The sequence below is a fragment of the Choloepus didactylus genome, chromosome 6 (assembly GCF_015220235.1).
Source record: "Choloepus didactylus isolate mChoDid1 chromosome 6, mChoDid1.pri, whole genome shotgun sequence".
Classification (NCBI taxonomy): domain Eukaryota; kingdom Metazoa; phylum Chordata; class Mammalia; order Pilosa; family Megalonychidae; genus Choloepus; species Choloepus didactylus.
Window position 1 is genome coordinate 9,254,688 of NC_051312.1, and position 14,701 is coordinate 9,269,388.

At 48.5% G+C, this 14,701-nt stretch overlaps 1 protein-coding gene across 1 annotated transcript; it reads right to left on the minus strand.

The window, feature by feature from the left end:
• Window positions 1-12,397: 12,397 nt before the first annotated feature.
• DRAP1 (DR1 associated protein 1) lies at window positions 12,398-14,637 on the minus strand. Its single transcript, XM_037840385.1, has 7 exons — window positions 14,346-14,637; window positions 14,030-14,102; window positions 13,833-13,926; window positions 13,456-13,575; window positions 13,268-13,361; window positions 12,928-13,016; window positions 12,398-12,615 (listed from the first exon to the last, which is right to left on the minus strand). The coding sequence occupies exons 1-7, from the start codon at window positions 14,385-14,387 to the stop codon at window positions 12,510-12,512; spliced, it is 618 nt and encodes a 205-aa protein (XP_037696313.1). The 5' UTR covers window positions 14,388-14,637; the 3' UTR covers window positions 12,398-12,509.
• Between the last annotated feature and the right edge of the window lie 64 nt (window positions 14,638-14,701).

Sequence of the window (14,701 nt, forward strand, 5' to 3'; positions counted from 1 at the left end):
AAAGGCATATAGAGCAATGGGATAAACTTGAGAGTCCAGGAATTAGAGCCCTTACACTTAAGATCAATAGATTTTTGACAAGGGTGCCAAGATGACTCAATGGGAAAAGAATAGTCTTTTCAACATGGTGCTGGGATAACTGGATATCCACAAGCAAAACAATGAAGTTGGACCCCTGCCTCATCCCATATACAAAAGTTAATTCAAAATGAATCATTTACCTGATTGTGAGAGCTAAAGCTATAAAAATACTGGGAAAAAAACATAAGAATAAATCTTCACGACTTTGGGATTAGGCAATGGTTCCTTAGCTACAATAGCAAAAGCACAAATGACAACAGAAAAAACAATAGATAAATTAGACTTCATCAAAGTTTAAATCTTTGGTGCTTTGAAGAACACCGTCAAGAAAGTGAAAAGACAATCCAAGAATGGGAGAAAATATTTACAAACCATGTATCCAAGAAGGGACTTGTATCCGAGAATAAATAAAAACCCTTACAAAACAACAAGAAGCCAATTTAAAAATGGGCAAAAGATTTGAATAGACATTTCTCCCAAGAAGATATGCAAATGGACAATAAGCACATGAAAACATGTTCAGTATCATTAGCTCTCAAGGAAATGCAAATCAAAACCACAAAGAGATACCACTAGGCATCACAACTACTAGGATGGCTGTAGTAAAAAAGACAATGACAAATGTTGGTAAGGATTGGAAAACTTAGAACCTTCATCCAATGTTGGTGGGAATGTAAAAAATGATGAGGATTTTTTGGAAAATACTTTGGTAGTTCCTCAAAAAGCTAAACATAGAGTTACCATATGACCCACTCCTAGATGTATACCCAATAAAAATGAAATAATATGTCCACACAAAAATTTGTGTGCAAATGTTCACAGCAGTACTATTCACAAAAGTCAAAAGGTGGAAACAACCCAAATACCCATCAACTGCTGAATGGATAAACAAAATGTAGAATATCCATACAATGCAGTGTTATTTGGCCATAACAAGGAATGAGGTTCTGGTACATGGATGAACTTCGAAAACATTACACTAAGTGAAAGAAGCCAAAAGCCACAATATTTTATGATCCTGTTTATATCAAAGGTCCGGAATAGGCAAATCTATAAAGACAGGAAGCATATTAGTAGTTCCAGGGGCTGGGGGGAAGAGGGAATGAGGAGTTAAAACTAATGCACCTGGGATTTCTTTTGGAGGTGTTGAAAATGTTCTAAAATTAGACAGTGGTGAAGACTGCATAACGGTGAATGTATCAAAAGCCACTGAATTGTTCATTTTAAGAGTGGATTTTATGGTATATGAATTATAACTCAATAAAGCTGTTATTAAAAAGCAAAATTGAGGTTTTCTTCTCCCTGTTCAACAAACAGCCACATCTTCTCGTGTGGTGCCATCCTCACCTCATCCATGGCACATGATGGTGAAGGTTGGAGTAAATGGGTTTGGCCAAATTGGGAGGCTGGTCACTAGAGATGCTTTTAACTCCAGCAAGGTGGAGGCTGTTGCCATAAATGACCCCTTCACTATCTTAACTACATGGTCTATATGTTCCAGCATGATTCCACCCATGGCACTGTTGAGGCTGAGGATGGGAAGCTTGTCATCAATGGGAAGCCTGTCACTATCTTCCAGGAGCAAGATCCCAACAACTTGAAATGGGGTGATGCTGTGCTGAATATGTTGTGGAGTCCACTCATGTCTTCACTACCTGGGAGAAGGCTGGGGCTCACTTCAAGGGTGGAGTCAAAAGAGTCAGCATCTCTGCCCCTTCCACTGATGCCCCCATGTTTGTGATGGGCATGAACCATAAGAAGTAATGACAACTCCCTGAAGACTGTCAGCAATGTTTCCTGTACCACCAACTGCTGGCCCATGGCCAAAGTCATCCATGAAGACTTTGTCATCGTGGAAGGACTCATGAGCAGAGTCCACGCCATGGGGCTTCCCAGAACAGCATCCCTGCATCTAACACGATCCCTTCATCCCTGCTGCCAGGAATGTGGGCAAGGTCATCCCTGAGCTGAATGGGAAGCTCACTGGCCTGACCTTCCACATCCCCACCCCAACGCGTCCATCACGGATCTGACCTGCCTTCTGGAGAAAGCAATCAAATATGATGACTTTAAGAAGATGGTGAAGCAGTGTCAGAGGCCCCTAAAGGGCATCCTGGGTGACACCAAGGACCAGGTTGTCTCTGTGACTTTAACAGTGGCACTCACTGTTCCATCTTTGCTGCTGGTGCTGGCATTGCCCTCAACAATTAGATTAAAGTGGCCTGGGACAAATGATTACCAACTAAAGACAAATAATAGAGCATCCTAAGGGGGAGAAAATCTATTTCATAAGGAATAGAGGGGGTATTCAGACTCCTGGAAACAGGAAAATTCCTAAGGCCACAAGTGCATGCCCAGGACAAGACGCAGGCTCAGAAAAGATGGAGAAGACCTTGCACTTTTGCCCCAGGCTGAATCTTCCTGGAAGAAGGGGGAGAGCACCAGCTGACACAGAGCAGATTTGCAAAGACTGTGAGATGTATTTTTTGCACTGGATTGTTTTTGTTAGCTCCTGGCACTTAAGGAAATCTCTGTCATTATCAGTAGCTAGATACAAACATAAGTCACAGATAGCTCAGGGACTAAATCCCAAAGTTAACACATTGTATTGGTCAGGGTTCTTCAGAAAAACAGAACTGACAGGAGATTATATACATATAAAGTAAATATTCTGAAAGTTACTATAGGAATCGGTTCACGTGACTATGGAGATTGCAAGTCCGAATTCCATAGGGCAGGCTGGAACTCCAATGAAGGTTTCAATGACTTCCCCAGGAGAAGCTGGCTGGCTGAGGTGGAGATAGAAATTCTCTGTCTGCTGAAACCATCAGTTCTCCCTTTGAGGCCTTCAGCTGATGGGATGAGTTTTCTCTCATTACTGAAGGCTGTCTCCTTCGTTGATTGTAGATGTATTCAGCCACAGGGGCAATCAACTGATTGATGATTTAAATCCATGCAACATCCTCACGGTACAATCAGGCCTTGCCCAAACAACTGGACAGCATAGCCTAGCCAAGTTACAAGTGAACTTAATCATCACACATATTAAAATATTAAAAGGTACAGTGTACAACAAAGATTACAAGACAAACAAAGAAACAGGAAATGATGGCCCATTCAAAGGACAAGAAAAAACTTCAGAAACATCAATAAAAAAAGACCAGACCTTGTACATACCAGACAGAAACTTTAAAATATTGAACTTCAATATGTTCAAAGAGCCAAAGGAAAACACAGAGAAAGAACTAAAGTATATGAGGAAAACAATAAATGAAAAATGTGAGACTATCAACGAAGAGAAATTTTTTAAATGAACCAGACAGAACTACCAGAGTTGGAGACCACAATAACTGAAATAAAATTTTCCTAGAGCATTTCAACAGCAGATTACAGTTGGCAGAAGAAAGAACTCGAAGATAAGACAAATGAAATGATTTAGGCTGAGGCGCAGTGTATTAGTCAAGTTTCTATAGGGAAACAGAATCAATAGGAGATATTTATAGTAAATATTAGGAGGTTTTTAAAATAGGATTTGACTCATGTGACTGTGGGGATGGGTAAGCCCAAATTCTGTAGGGCAGGCCATAGGCTGGGAACTCGAATGAAGTTTTTCAATGAATCCCCAGGAAGGATGGCTGGCTAAAGTAGAAATGGAAATTCTCCTGATTGCTGAAATCATCACTTCTCCTTTTAAGGCCTTCAACTGATTGGATGAACTTCTCTTATTGTTGAAGGTAATCTCTTTTGTTAATTGTAGATGTAATGAGCCACAGATGCAATCAAATGACTGATTGAAATCCATGAAATATCCACACAATAACAACCAGGCCAGTGCTTGCTTGACCAAACAACTGAACACCATAACTTGGCCAAGTTATCACATGAACTTAACCATCACTGACAGAAAGAAAAAAAAAGTAAGAAAAGTGAACAAAAACAAAAGAAATCAGTGGGACACCATCAAATGTACCCATATATGCCATTATGGGAGTCCCAGAAGGAGAAGAAAGAGAGAAAGTAACAGACAAACTATTAAAAGAAATAATAGCAGAAAACTTCCCAAATTTAAGAAAAGATATGAATATAAACTTTCAAGAGGCCAATGAACCCCAAACAGGGTAAACTTAAAGAGAACCATGCTCAGACACATTGTAGTAAAACTGTTGAATTCCAAGGCCAAGAAGAGAGTTCTGAAAACCTCAAAAGAAAAGCAACATATTATGTACAAGGGAGTCCCAATTAGCTTAAGTGCTGATTTCTGAATAGAAGCCACAGAGGCAAGAAGGCAGTGGGACAAAATACTTAAAGCACTGACAGAAAATAATTGCCAACCAAGAATTTTGTACCCAGAGATAAACAAAAGCTGAGAAAGTTTGTCACCACTAGATCTGCCCTACAGGCATGCTAAGCGGAGTTCTTTGGAGTGAAAAGAAAGGACACTAGACAGTGGTTTGAAACAACACAGAAAAATAAAGATCTCTGGTAAAGGTAACTATATGGGTTATTATGAGCAGTAGTAGTAGTGAATTGTACATTTGGAATATTACTCACACTTTTTATTTATTACAGGTTCCAAAATGCAAATGCATAAAAATAATTTTAAATCTATGGTTTGGGACCTACAATGAATAAAGACATAATTTGTAACAAGTACAGTAAAAAGTGGGTGGACAGAGGGGTATGGGATCAGTGTTTGTGTATGCTACTGAAGTTAAGTTGGGATCAAATGTGACTGTGTGACTATTATAGATTTAGGATGCTAAATTTTAGCCCCATGTTAACCACAAAGAAAATATATGAAAATTATATACAGAGGGATATGAGAAGGTACACAAAACGGTATGCTGCAAAAAAATCAAATAAATATGAAAATAGTATTAGTGGAAGAAATAACGGACAAAAAAGTCTAAGACTTACAAAGACCAAATAGCAAAAATGGCAGAAGAAAGTCCCACATTATCAGTAGTTACTATAAATGTAAATGGCTTAAACCCTCCAGTCAAAAGACAGAGACTGGCAGAATGGATTTTATAAAAAGCATGACCCAACTATATGCTGATTACAAATGACCCACCTTAATTTCAAAAACACAAATAGGTTGAAAGTGAAAGGATAGAAAAAATATTCCATGCAAACTGTTCTAGTTTGCTAATGCTGCAGAATGCAAAACACCAGAGATGGACTGGCTTTTATAAAAAAGGGGGTTTATTTGGCTATACAGTTACAGTCTTAAGGCCACAAAGCGTCCAAGGTAACACATCAGTAATCAGGTACCTTCACTGGAGGATGGCAAATGGCGTCCGGAATACCTCTGTTAGCTGGGAAGGCACATGGCTGGCGTCTGCTCCAAAGTTCTGGTTTCAAAATGGCTTTCTCCCAGGACATTCCTCTCTAGCAAGCTTGCTCTTCTTCAGAACGTCACTCACAGCTGCACTCCTCCTCTCCTTGAGCCAGCTCATTTATATGGCTCCACTGATCAAGGCCCACCCCAAATGGGTGGGGCCACACCTCCATGGGAATATCCCACCAGAGTCACCTCCACAGCTGGGTGGGGCACATCTCCATGCAAACAACCTAATCCAAACATTCCAACTTAATCCCCACTATTCTGTCTGCCCCACAAGATTGCACCAAAGAATATGGCTTTTTCTGGGGGACATAATACATTCAAACTGGCACATTCCACCCCCTGGACCCCAGAAAAACATATTCTTTCCAAATACAAAATACATTCATCCCACAATACCACAGAAACTTAAATCATTTCAGTAACAATAGTTAAGTACAAGATCCCATCAAAATCAAATATAGGCATGGTCAGTCCTAAGGCATACCTTTCCTTTAGCTTTGGATCTGTGGACTTAGAACAAGTTATATGCTTCCAATATACAAAGGAGGGACATTCATAGGATAAACATTCTCATTGCCATAAGGAGAAACAGTAAGGAAAACAGGGTTAACAGGACCAAAACAGTTCTTAAAACCTGCAGGACAAACTCCATTAGATGTCAAAGTCTGAGAGTCATTTACAGAACAACGTTGCATCCTTGGGGCTTGAGAGAGCGGGAGCCTAACCCTTCCTAAGGGCCTTTTCGGCAGCCCTTTCCTCTCCAAACGCTTAGGTGAGTGCTCCAACATGCCCACACATTGGGGAGACCACCTTCTTGGCCCCACCCTCCTCAAACATCGGGGCAGCTCCCGGATTCCCTTCCGTCTCTGGGGTACACGCTTAACCCCTTCAGAACAGTGGGGTGGCAGCCAGGCTCTCCCCAATTCCCTGGGAATGTGCTCCAACCTCTTTGTGACCTGAGGTGGCAAAACTCTTCCAGAGCATCGAGGCGGAAAGCCCGCCCTCAACCTCCAGGGCAAACTCACCCTTTCTATGGATGTGGGCTCCTCCGCTCTCCCAGCCCGAGACCTCCTGACTCCAGACCTCAACCTCCATGGCTCTGTCTTTGAAGAAATTTTTCCTTTAATTTTTTCCTTGTCTGTCTCCTCCAGTCCAGACTGGCAATGGCTCTGTCTATAAAGATCTCGCAAAAATTCTGTTGGCTTTGCATGAAGCATACAGGGGTCAAAGCCATCAGACAATAGGACTTTCCACAAATCCTTTCTGGATAATTCCATCTCCAATCTTGGCTTGTACTGAAATGGCAGCTGGGTTCCACATTTGGTTACATCCTCATGTTGGGCTGTAGCTTCTGGGATTCTACCCCCCGGAAGCTCATAATTTTCCAAGCCATCAGCTTCTGGTTTCTTTGAACCCAAGAGTTCAGTTCTAAGTTCATCTCTTTCTGCTCTCATTTTACTATAAGCTGCAAGGAGAAGCCAGGGTATATCCTCCACAGGTAGTCTGGAGATCTCCTCAGCTAAGTATTCCAGGTTGTCACTTTTAAATTCTTCCTTCCATCTGACACCAGGACTCAATTTTGCCAAATTCTGTGCCACTTTAAAACAAGGATCGCCTTTCTTCCAGTTTGCAACAACACATTCATCATTTCTGCTCAAGTCCTCATCAGAAGTATCTTTAGACTCCATATTTCCATAAACAGTCTCTTTAAAGCAGTTTTGGCCTTTTCTATCAAGCTCCTCACAATTCTTCCAGAAAAATTGATACTCCCCATTATCCATTTAAAAAGCCGTTCCAACATGTTTGGTGTTTGCAAAGTCAGCAGCAAAAGCACCCCACTCCTGGTACCAAAATCTGTTCTAGTTTGCTAATGCTGCAGAATGCAAAACACCAGAGATGGACTGGCTTTTATAAAAAAGGGGGTTTATTTGGCTATACAGTTACAGTCTTAAGGCCACAAAGCGTCCAAGGTAACACATCAGTAATCAGGTACCTTCACTGGAGGATGGCAAATGGCGTCCGGAAAACCTCTGTTAGCTGGGAAGGCACATGGCTGGCGTCTGCTCCAAAGTTCTGGTTTCAAAATGGCTTTCTCCCAGGACATTCCTCTCTAGCAAGCTTGCTCTTCTTCAGAACGTCACTCACAGCTGCATTCCTCCTCTCCTTGAGCCAGCTCATTTATATGGCTCCACTGATCAAGGCCCACCCCAAATGGGTGGGGCCACACCTCCATGGGAGTATCCCACCAGAGTCACCTCCACAGCTGGGTGGGGCACATCTCCATGCAAACAACCTAATCCAAACATTCCAACTTAATCCCCACTATTCTGTCTGCCCCACAAGATTGCACCAAAGAATATGGCTTTTTCTGGGGGACATAATACATTCAAACCGGCACACAAACATTAACCAAAAGAGAGTAGGAGTAGCTATACTAGTATCAGATAAAATAAATTTTAAGTCAAAAATGTTTACACGGGGCATATTAATAAAGGGGTCAATTCAATAGGAAGATAAAACAATTATAAATATAGATGCACCTAACAGCAAAGCCTCTAAAATATATGGAGCAAAAATTGACAGATTTGAAGCAAGAAATAGATGGTTCTACATTAATAGGAGACTTCAATGCACCAGCTTCAATAATGGATAGAAAATCTGGAGAGATCTTTAAGGAAATAGAATAGCTGAACGATGCTATAAACCTACTAGATCTAACAGACATATATAAAACAGTTCACCCAACAGGAACAGGAACACATTCTTCTCTAGTGCACATGGGTCATTCTCCAAAATAGACCATATGTTAGGTCGCAAAACTAGTCTCAACAAGTTAAAAAATATTGAAATCATACAATGTATCTTCTCCGGCCACAATGGAATGAAGCGAGAAAACAATAGAGGAAGGGCTGGAAAATTCACAAATATGTGGAATTTAAGCAACACACTCTTAAATAATCAATGGGTTTAATAAGAAATCACAAGGAAAATTAGGAAATAGCTGGAGAAGAATGAAAACAAAAACACAACATAGCAAAACTTATGCGATGCAGCAAAGGAAGTGCTCAGAGGGAAACTTATAGCTCTAAATGCTTACATTTAAAGTGAAAAGACCTAACCTCACACCTGGAGGAAATCGAAAAAGATAAAACTAAACCTAAGGTAAGCAGAAGAAAGGAAATAACAAAAATTAGAGCAGAGACAAATGAAATAGGTAATTTAAAAAACAATACAGAGAATCAACTAAACCAAAAGTTGATTCTTGAAAAAGATCAGTAAAATCGACAAATTGTTATCTAGATTGACAAAGAAAAAAAGAGGATACAAATACCTAAAATCTGAAAAGCTTCCTGATCCATGGGGCCATTCTCCCCTCGGGGTCTACCTCCCCACCACGCTCAAGGGTAGGCATTTGGCCTCTGGAGTGATACTCAGAACTTAGTGCTACTGTCACCCTTGATCTGCCCTGAGACCTTGAGCAGGTAACCCAACCTCTGTGTTCCCTTATCTCTCTTTCCTTATCTGTAAAATGGGCACAGTGATTTTCCCTGCCTCATAGAGATGTCGCGTGTGTTAAGTGGTACATACAAAGATTTGTTGCCCACATCATGTGCCAGACTTGGTTCTAGGCACCGGCAACCAGCCAAGGACAAGCCAAGGCCCTGGTGCCATGTCTCTGGCCTCTTGGGGAGGGCAGGGGTTGTTACCTGTGGCCCTGCACTAGAATCACTGGGGAGTTTAAAAAGCAATGGAGGCCTGGGGCTCTCTTTAGAGACTGATCAAACTGGCGTTGAAAAGTTTTAAAAGCTCCCCCATGGTTCTAAGTTACAGCCAGTGTTGAGAACAACTAGGCTATCTTAATTCATAAAGATACTCGGAACATTCCTGGCTCTGAAGCCTTCAGGAAAGCCACCATCATCTCTTGCCTGAGTTATTTCAACAGACTCCTCACTGGCCTCCTTGACTCCAGGGTTCCATTTGTTAGTCATTGTTCACTGTGGAGCCAGATCAATGTAGAAGCCAGGCCCAGCCAGGGGCACCCTCTCCCCTGGGCCCCTGCCCTGACTCGGGGCTGCACTCCTTACACTTGGCAAACACGCCAGGCCCTTCCCAGTGGCCCTCTGAGGTCCTGTGGCAGAAACTGGCTGTTCTCCTGAATCAACTAAACCACAGGCCTGAGCCAGGGGAGATGCACAAGGCAGTGTGCTCCCTTCCAGCCCGGGCCCATAAAAACCTCCCGTGGGCTCTGAGCTCTCCCCTTCCCCAGTGACCTTCAAAATCTCAGATTGAGAATGGTTGGCTCACAATAGGGCAGGAGCCTGGAGCCCTTGGAGAAGCCTGTCCCCTGATCAGATAATCCCATTATGGACCTGATGCAAGCAAGTATGAGCCTATACATTTTGGGTTTGTTACATCAGCAAACTTTACCTTAACAGTGTAGGTGTAACAAGTATATATGGTATGGTACAGATAACTAACACAGGCAATAACCAGCCCCACCTCATAGATGAGAAAACTGAGACACAGGGAAGCTGAAGAACTTGTCCGAGCTTATTAAGGAGCACAGCATTCCGCGAGGCTGGGCCAGAGGAGTGGGGCGCAGGGCTGCAGGCCCTGCCCCCTGGCCTCCCCGGCTCCCTTGTCGTCACCCACTCGTTGCTCTGATTCCTCTCCATGCCCCTCGCCGCAGAAGCTCCCCTCTTGAATGGACCCTGGCAACAGGTTCCTGGGGGGTTTCTTCCTCTCCCACCCCACTACTCCTCCTCACACCTACATGACATGACCTCAGCTCTAGTGGCCCCAAGTGTCCACTTTCTCTGGGTCTGCCCCCAAAGCTGCTGCTGCCAGAGAAAACACTCCTGGACCCACGCGAACCACCTTACACTTGTGGTCCTAGGGTCAGTTGGAACTTTCGGTTACGAGTGACAGAAATCCACTGGCTTGGCAGGGGGCTAGAGAGGGGCACATGAAGCCTATTGGCTCATGTTACTAAGTCCAAGGTGCCACAGGTGTCAGGCAAGGCTGGATCCAGGTGCTCAGATGTCATCAGAAATCAGTCTCTGCACTTTTCAGCTCTGCTCTCCATGCTGGCTTTGGCTCAGGCAGGATGGCCCCTTGGAGTGGTAAGAAAGCTTCCAGTGGCTCCCAGCCTGTGTCCCACCAGGTTTGCTACAACCGGAGGAGAGAGCCCCCCTTTCTCAATGCCACCAGCTAAAGTCCCAGGGCTGGGGTGCATTGGCTGATTGGCCTGGCTGGGCCAAGACCCCATTCCTGAACTGTGGCCAGGCGTGTGGAGCTGTGATTGGCCAGGTTGGTGTGATGTCACCACCCTCAACCCCAGGGAGTGGAGTCAGCTGCACAAACCGCGGGTTCAGAATGGAGGAAGGATGGTTCCCCAGAAGAAAACAGAGGCACTATTGCTAGAGGGGAAGCTGATGAGAGGCAGGCAGAACCTATAGAGGTGCCCAGTCCCCAGCTCCCAGGGCCCATCCACCACCGGCCAGCCTGCCCTGCATCTCCAGGGAGCTGTCTGCCCTGGGCCTCAGCTGATGTTTTAAGCCAGCTTCTCCATCTTTGCCCCTCGATCTGGGAAAGTGACACTGCCTCCTACTTCCCAGAGAAGTCAGACACAAGAGGAGAAAACTGTGAAGGCCTGGAACTCACCATCAATTGTCAGGACAGGTTCTATCCTAGGCCCTTCCCACTTCAGTGACCAATGATCAGGCCCTCCCTATGAGCTTGAGTTCCCGCCTCTTTAAAAAAACCTGCACCTTCAGTCCTCACCGGGGTCCATCGCTCTCGTCTCCATTTCAAGTGTTGCTTCTGCTCACCTCTGAGTTTCTCACCTCCCCGCCTCCCTGTCAGCAACCACCAAGCCACAGAAGTGCCTCTTGCGAAGGTTCCTGAAAGCCTAAGGACAGGGAACGCGCCATCTTCCTTGGCCGGCATTTGACAGCTGACCTCCCTCCTTTAGCACCCTGGGCAGCCCCGAGTCTGGCCGCTCCTGTCTCTTTTGGGGTCTTCCCTAGGCACTCCACCCCTTATGATTCCCACACCTGCCTCCAAGCCCCTATGCCCAACTGCCCACTCGATGCCACAGGCATCCCAAATTCATCACAGCCAAACTTGTGGTCTTCAGTTCAAATCCTGCTCCTTTCCCTGTGCCCCCCACCCTCCCAGTGAAGTCACTTTAGAAACCTGGGAGTGTCTGCGATGACGATCTGTCTCGGCCCCCTCCAGGCCATCACCCGCACTCTGGATTCTACTCCATAACAGACCTCAGATCTGTCCACTGATCTCCCTGCCCACCACCCCACCAGGCCCCACGCCCCCCTCATCCCCACCTGGTCTCCTGAGAGGACTCCCAGAAGATGGGTCCTTGGTGTATCCACTGAAAAGGTATTGTGCAATGTGATCTTGTACAGAAAGAGGGAACTGCAGCCTCCCCTAGCCCCAGGGCTGCCCCAAGCCACTGCTCCCAGAGCTAGTCACCCTCACTCCAGGGCCTACTCAGAGAAGCATGTGGATTGCCTGGTTATGTCACTGCCCAGCTCAAAAGCCGGCCTTCGAGGCCCTTCTCAGTGTGGCCCACCTCCACCCCTACTGCTCCTTCCCACACATCCTTCCCTGCTCCGGGGGCAAGTCTCCACCATCTTCAAAGCCCATTCCTGGTACCTGTCCCACTGTCTCCTCACAGTAGCCCAGGGCAGGCAGAACAGTCAGAATGGTCTCCATCAGAGAGATGAGAAGAGGCCCCTCAGAGGTCACAGGTCACAAAGCACCAGGGGGGTGGGCCGCCTCCCAGCATGACAAGCGCCTGTTGGCTCAGGCCCCTGATGTCTCTGGCCACCTTCTTTCTGGCATGTCCCTGGGCCCTGGTCTCTCCAGCTGACCCCAGCCCCAGCTCAGTGCAAGTAGGGATGGGACAGTAGCCACAAAGCCTGGGACACAAGCCAGGACAGACACTGTTGTTCCCTCTTATTTTTTTTAATAAATTTAAGAACAGCTCTACCTTCCCTGCTCCCCCCAGAGCAACTAAAACCAACTGCAAGGGGTGTGGCCTGGGGGGCAGGGGGGGCTAGGAGTCATAATCCTCTTCGTCCTCTGCATCAGGTGCTGAGGGGCCCGGAAGCGCTGGGGGCAGAGGCAGAGTCGAGGTGAAGGGCAGGAAGGGAGTCGGGGGGCTGCAGGAAGAAAGCAGGAGAGGAAGATCAGGCCACCCTCTGCCCAGGCAGCCGCGGAGCCCACCACTCTCTGTACCAAGAGGGACCCAGGGCCCAGTGCAGGTAGCACCATCCCTGCCCAGGGTGGGGAAAGGCCTTTCTGAGAGCAGCCCTCCACACTCCAAGCCCACCTAAGATCCTCCCCTCCCATCCCCCAAAGCTGCCACAGTCAACAAATCCAAGTGACTGGGGAGGACAGGAGCAGGTGAGCCTGGGGGACTCGAGGGGACTCCAGTCTGCGACCCCCCTCCCCTATGCTGCTGGGCTGCTTACCTCTGAAAGTGGGCAGGGGGGTGGCTGGCCTGGGGTGGGGGCTGTGGTGTCTCCTCTTCCCCATCGGTGTCTGTGTCCTCAGACTCATCCTGTGAGTGAGGCAAGGGGTGGGGGTGACGAGAAAAGGCATGTCTAGGCCTTTCCCTGGGGACCCCTGGGGGTGGGCAAGGATAGAAGGTGGATCCTGATAGCCCCAATTTACAAATAGGGAAACTGAGGGGCAAAGAAGACACTGGTAAGGATGGGCCCAAGTCTCCAGCTGGCTCAGCAATGCCACGGGCTGCATGGGCTGCCTTCTCCATCAAGCTGGGGCAGGACAGAGGGCGGGGGCCCCGCTCACCTCCTGCTCTGAGTCCGTCCCGGACAGCTTCTTGTCCTTGCCTTTGCTGCCCACCCCGCCGTTCTTCCGGCCACTGCTGCCTGGCTTCCGGCCCCTTTGGGAAAGGACAGTCCAGCTGCTCAAAGGTCTTCTCCCTCCTTGCCCCCCCCCACCTCTCCCCATCTGGACACCTGGCCCGAGACCCCTACCTGCGGGCACCCTTGTCCCCATCCATGTGGTTATCTTCCCCATCCCCCTGCATGTCAGGCACAGATGCTACAAGGTCCTTCAAAAAGTCAAACTGCTGCTCCAGCTCGATGCACTGCTTCCTGGAAGAGGTGGGGAGGGGCGGCACTCAAGCAGGGCCCAGATGCCGGGGCTCTCAGGAGACGGGCAGCAAGGGGACCTGGGTGTCAACAGAACCCTCTGGAAAACCCAGCCCCTCCTCCACCCGTCCCAGCAGCCTGCCCCCTCCCTCACCATCAGGACCCTGCCTGCCTCAGGGGTAGAGTCTGGCCTCCGCCAAGCAAGCGTGTGAACTCGGGGCAGGGCCCTACCGGCCCCTCCCCGCCGGGCGGCCACTCACAGGTGGGACGTGGTCATGGTCTTGGCGTTGCGGGACTGGGTCACCTGGCAAGCCTTTTTCAGCAGCGACTCCAGGAAGAGCTCGAGCGCCCGGGCTGAGGAACGAACGTCAAGGAGAACCGGGAGGGGTCCCCAGCCCGCGCCAGGCAAAGCCGGCTCGCCCGCCACCCCGGCCCCCACGGCCCCCCAGCCGGATACAGATGATGACGGGCACGGCCGCCGCCACCTTCCCAATCTCCTCGTCAGTCTGCATGATCTTCTTGATTCGCGCCTGCGGAGGGGGCAGAGAGCTCGGACCCCGCCGCCTCCGCCCGGGAGCGGGGTGCTGGGGGGAGCGAGGGGGTATCCCGGGAAAAGGGGGAAGGGAGGGTGCACGGCCCGGGGAGAGGGGCGGGAAGGGGGCGGGGCGTCCGAGCCCCCGAAGTCCGCGCCGTGCCCGTCCCCCTCGGCTGGGCCTGGGCCCGGGCCTCCCCGGAGCCTGGCCTGCTCCTCCCCGGGCCGCCCACGTGCTCACCGGCGGGAACCGCGCGTTATACTTCTTCTTCTTGCTCGGCATCTCGGCGCCTCTCCCGCCGCGCCGGGCCCAGCGCCTCCCGGCCCCCGGGCCTGCTCGCCGCCGGCGCGCCGGGATTCCCCCGGGTCCTGGCGCCGCCCGCTCCGCCTTCGCCGCTCCCCACGGGGTCCTAGCGCCGCCGGTCCCGCCGCGGCCTGCAGCGCCCAAGCGCCCTCCCCGTGGAGCCTCCCCGGCGGTGAGCCTCGGCGGCCGACCCGAGCGCCACTCTCGCCTGCCCCAGAGGCCAGAAGAGCGAACGTTAGCCCCGCCTCCCGGACGGCCCGCCCCGCCCCGGGTCCCCGCGATGGCCCCGCCCC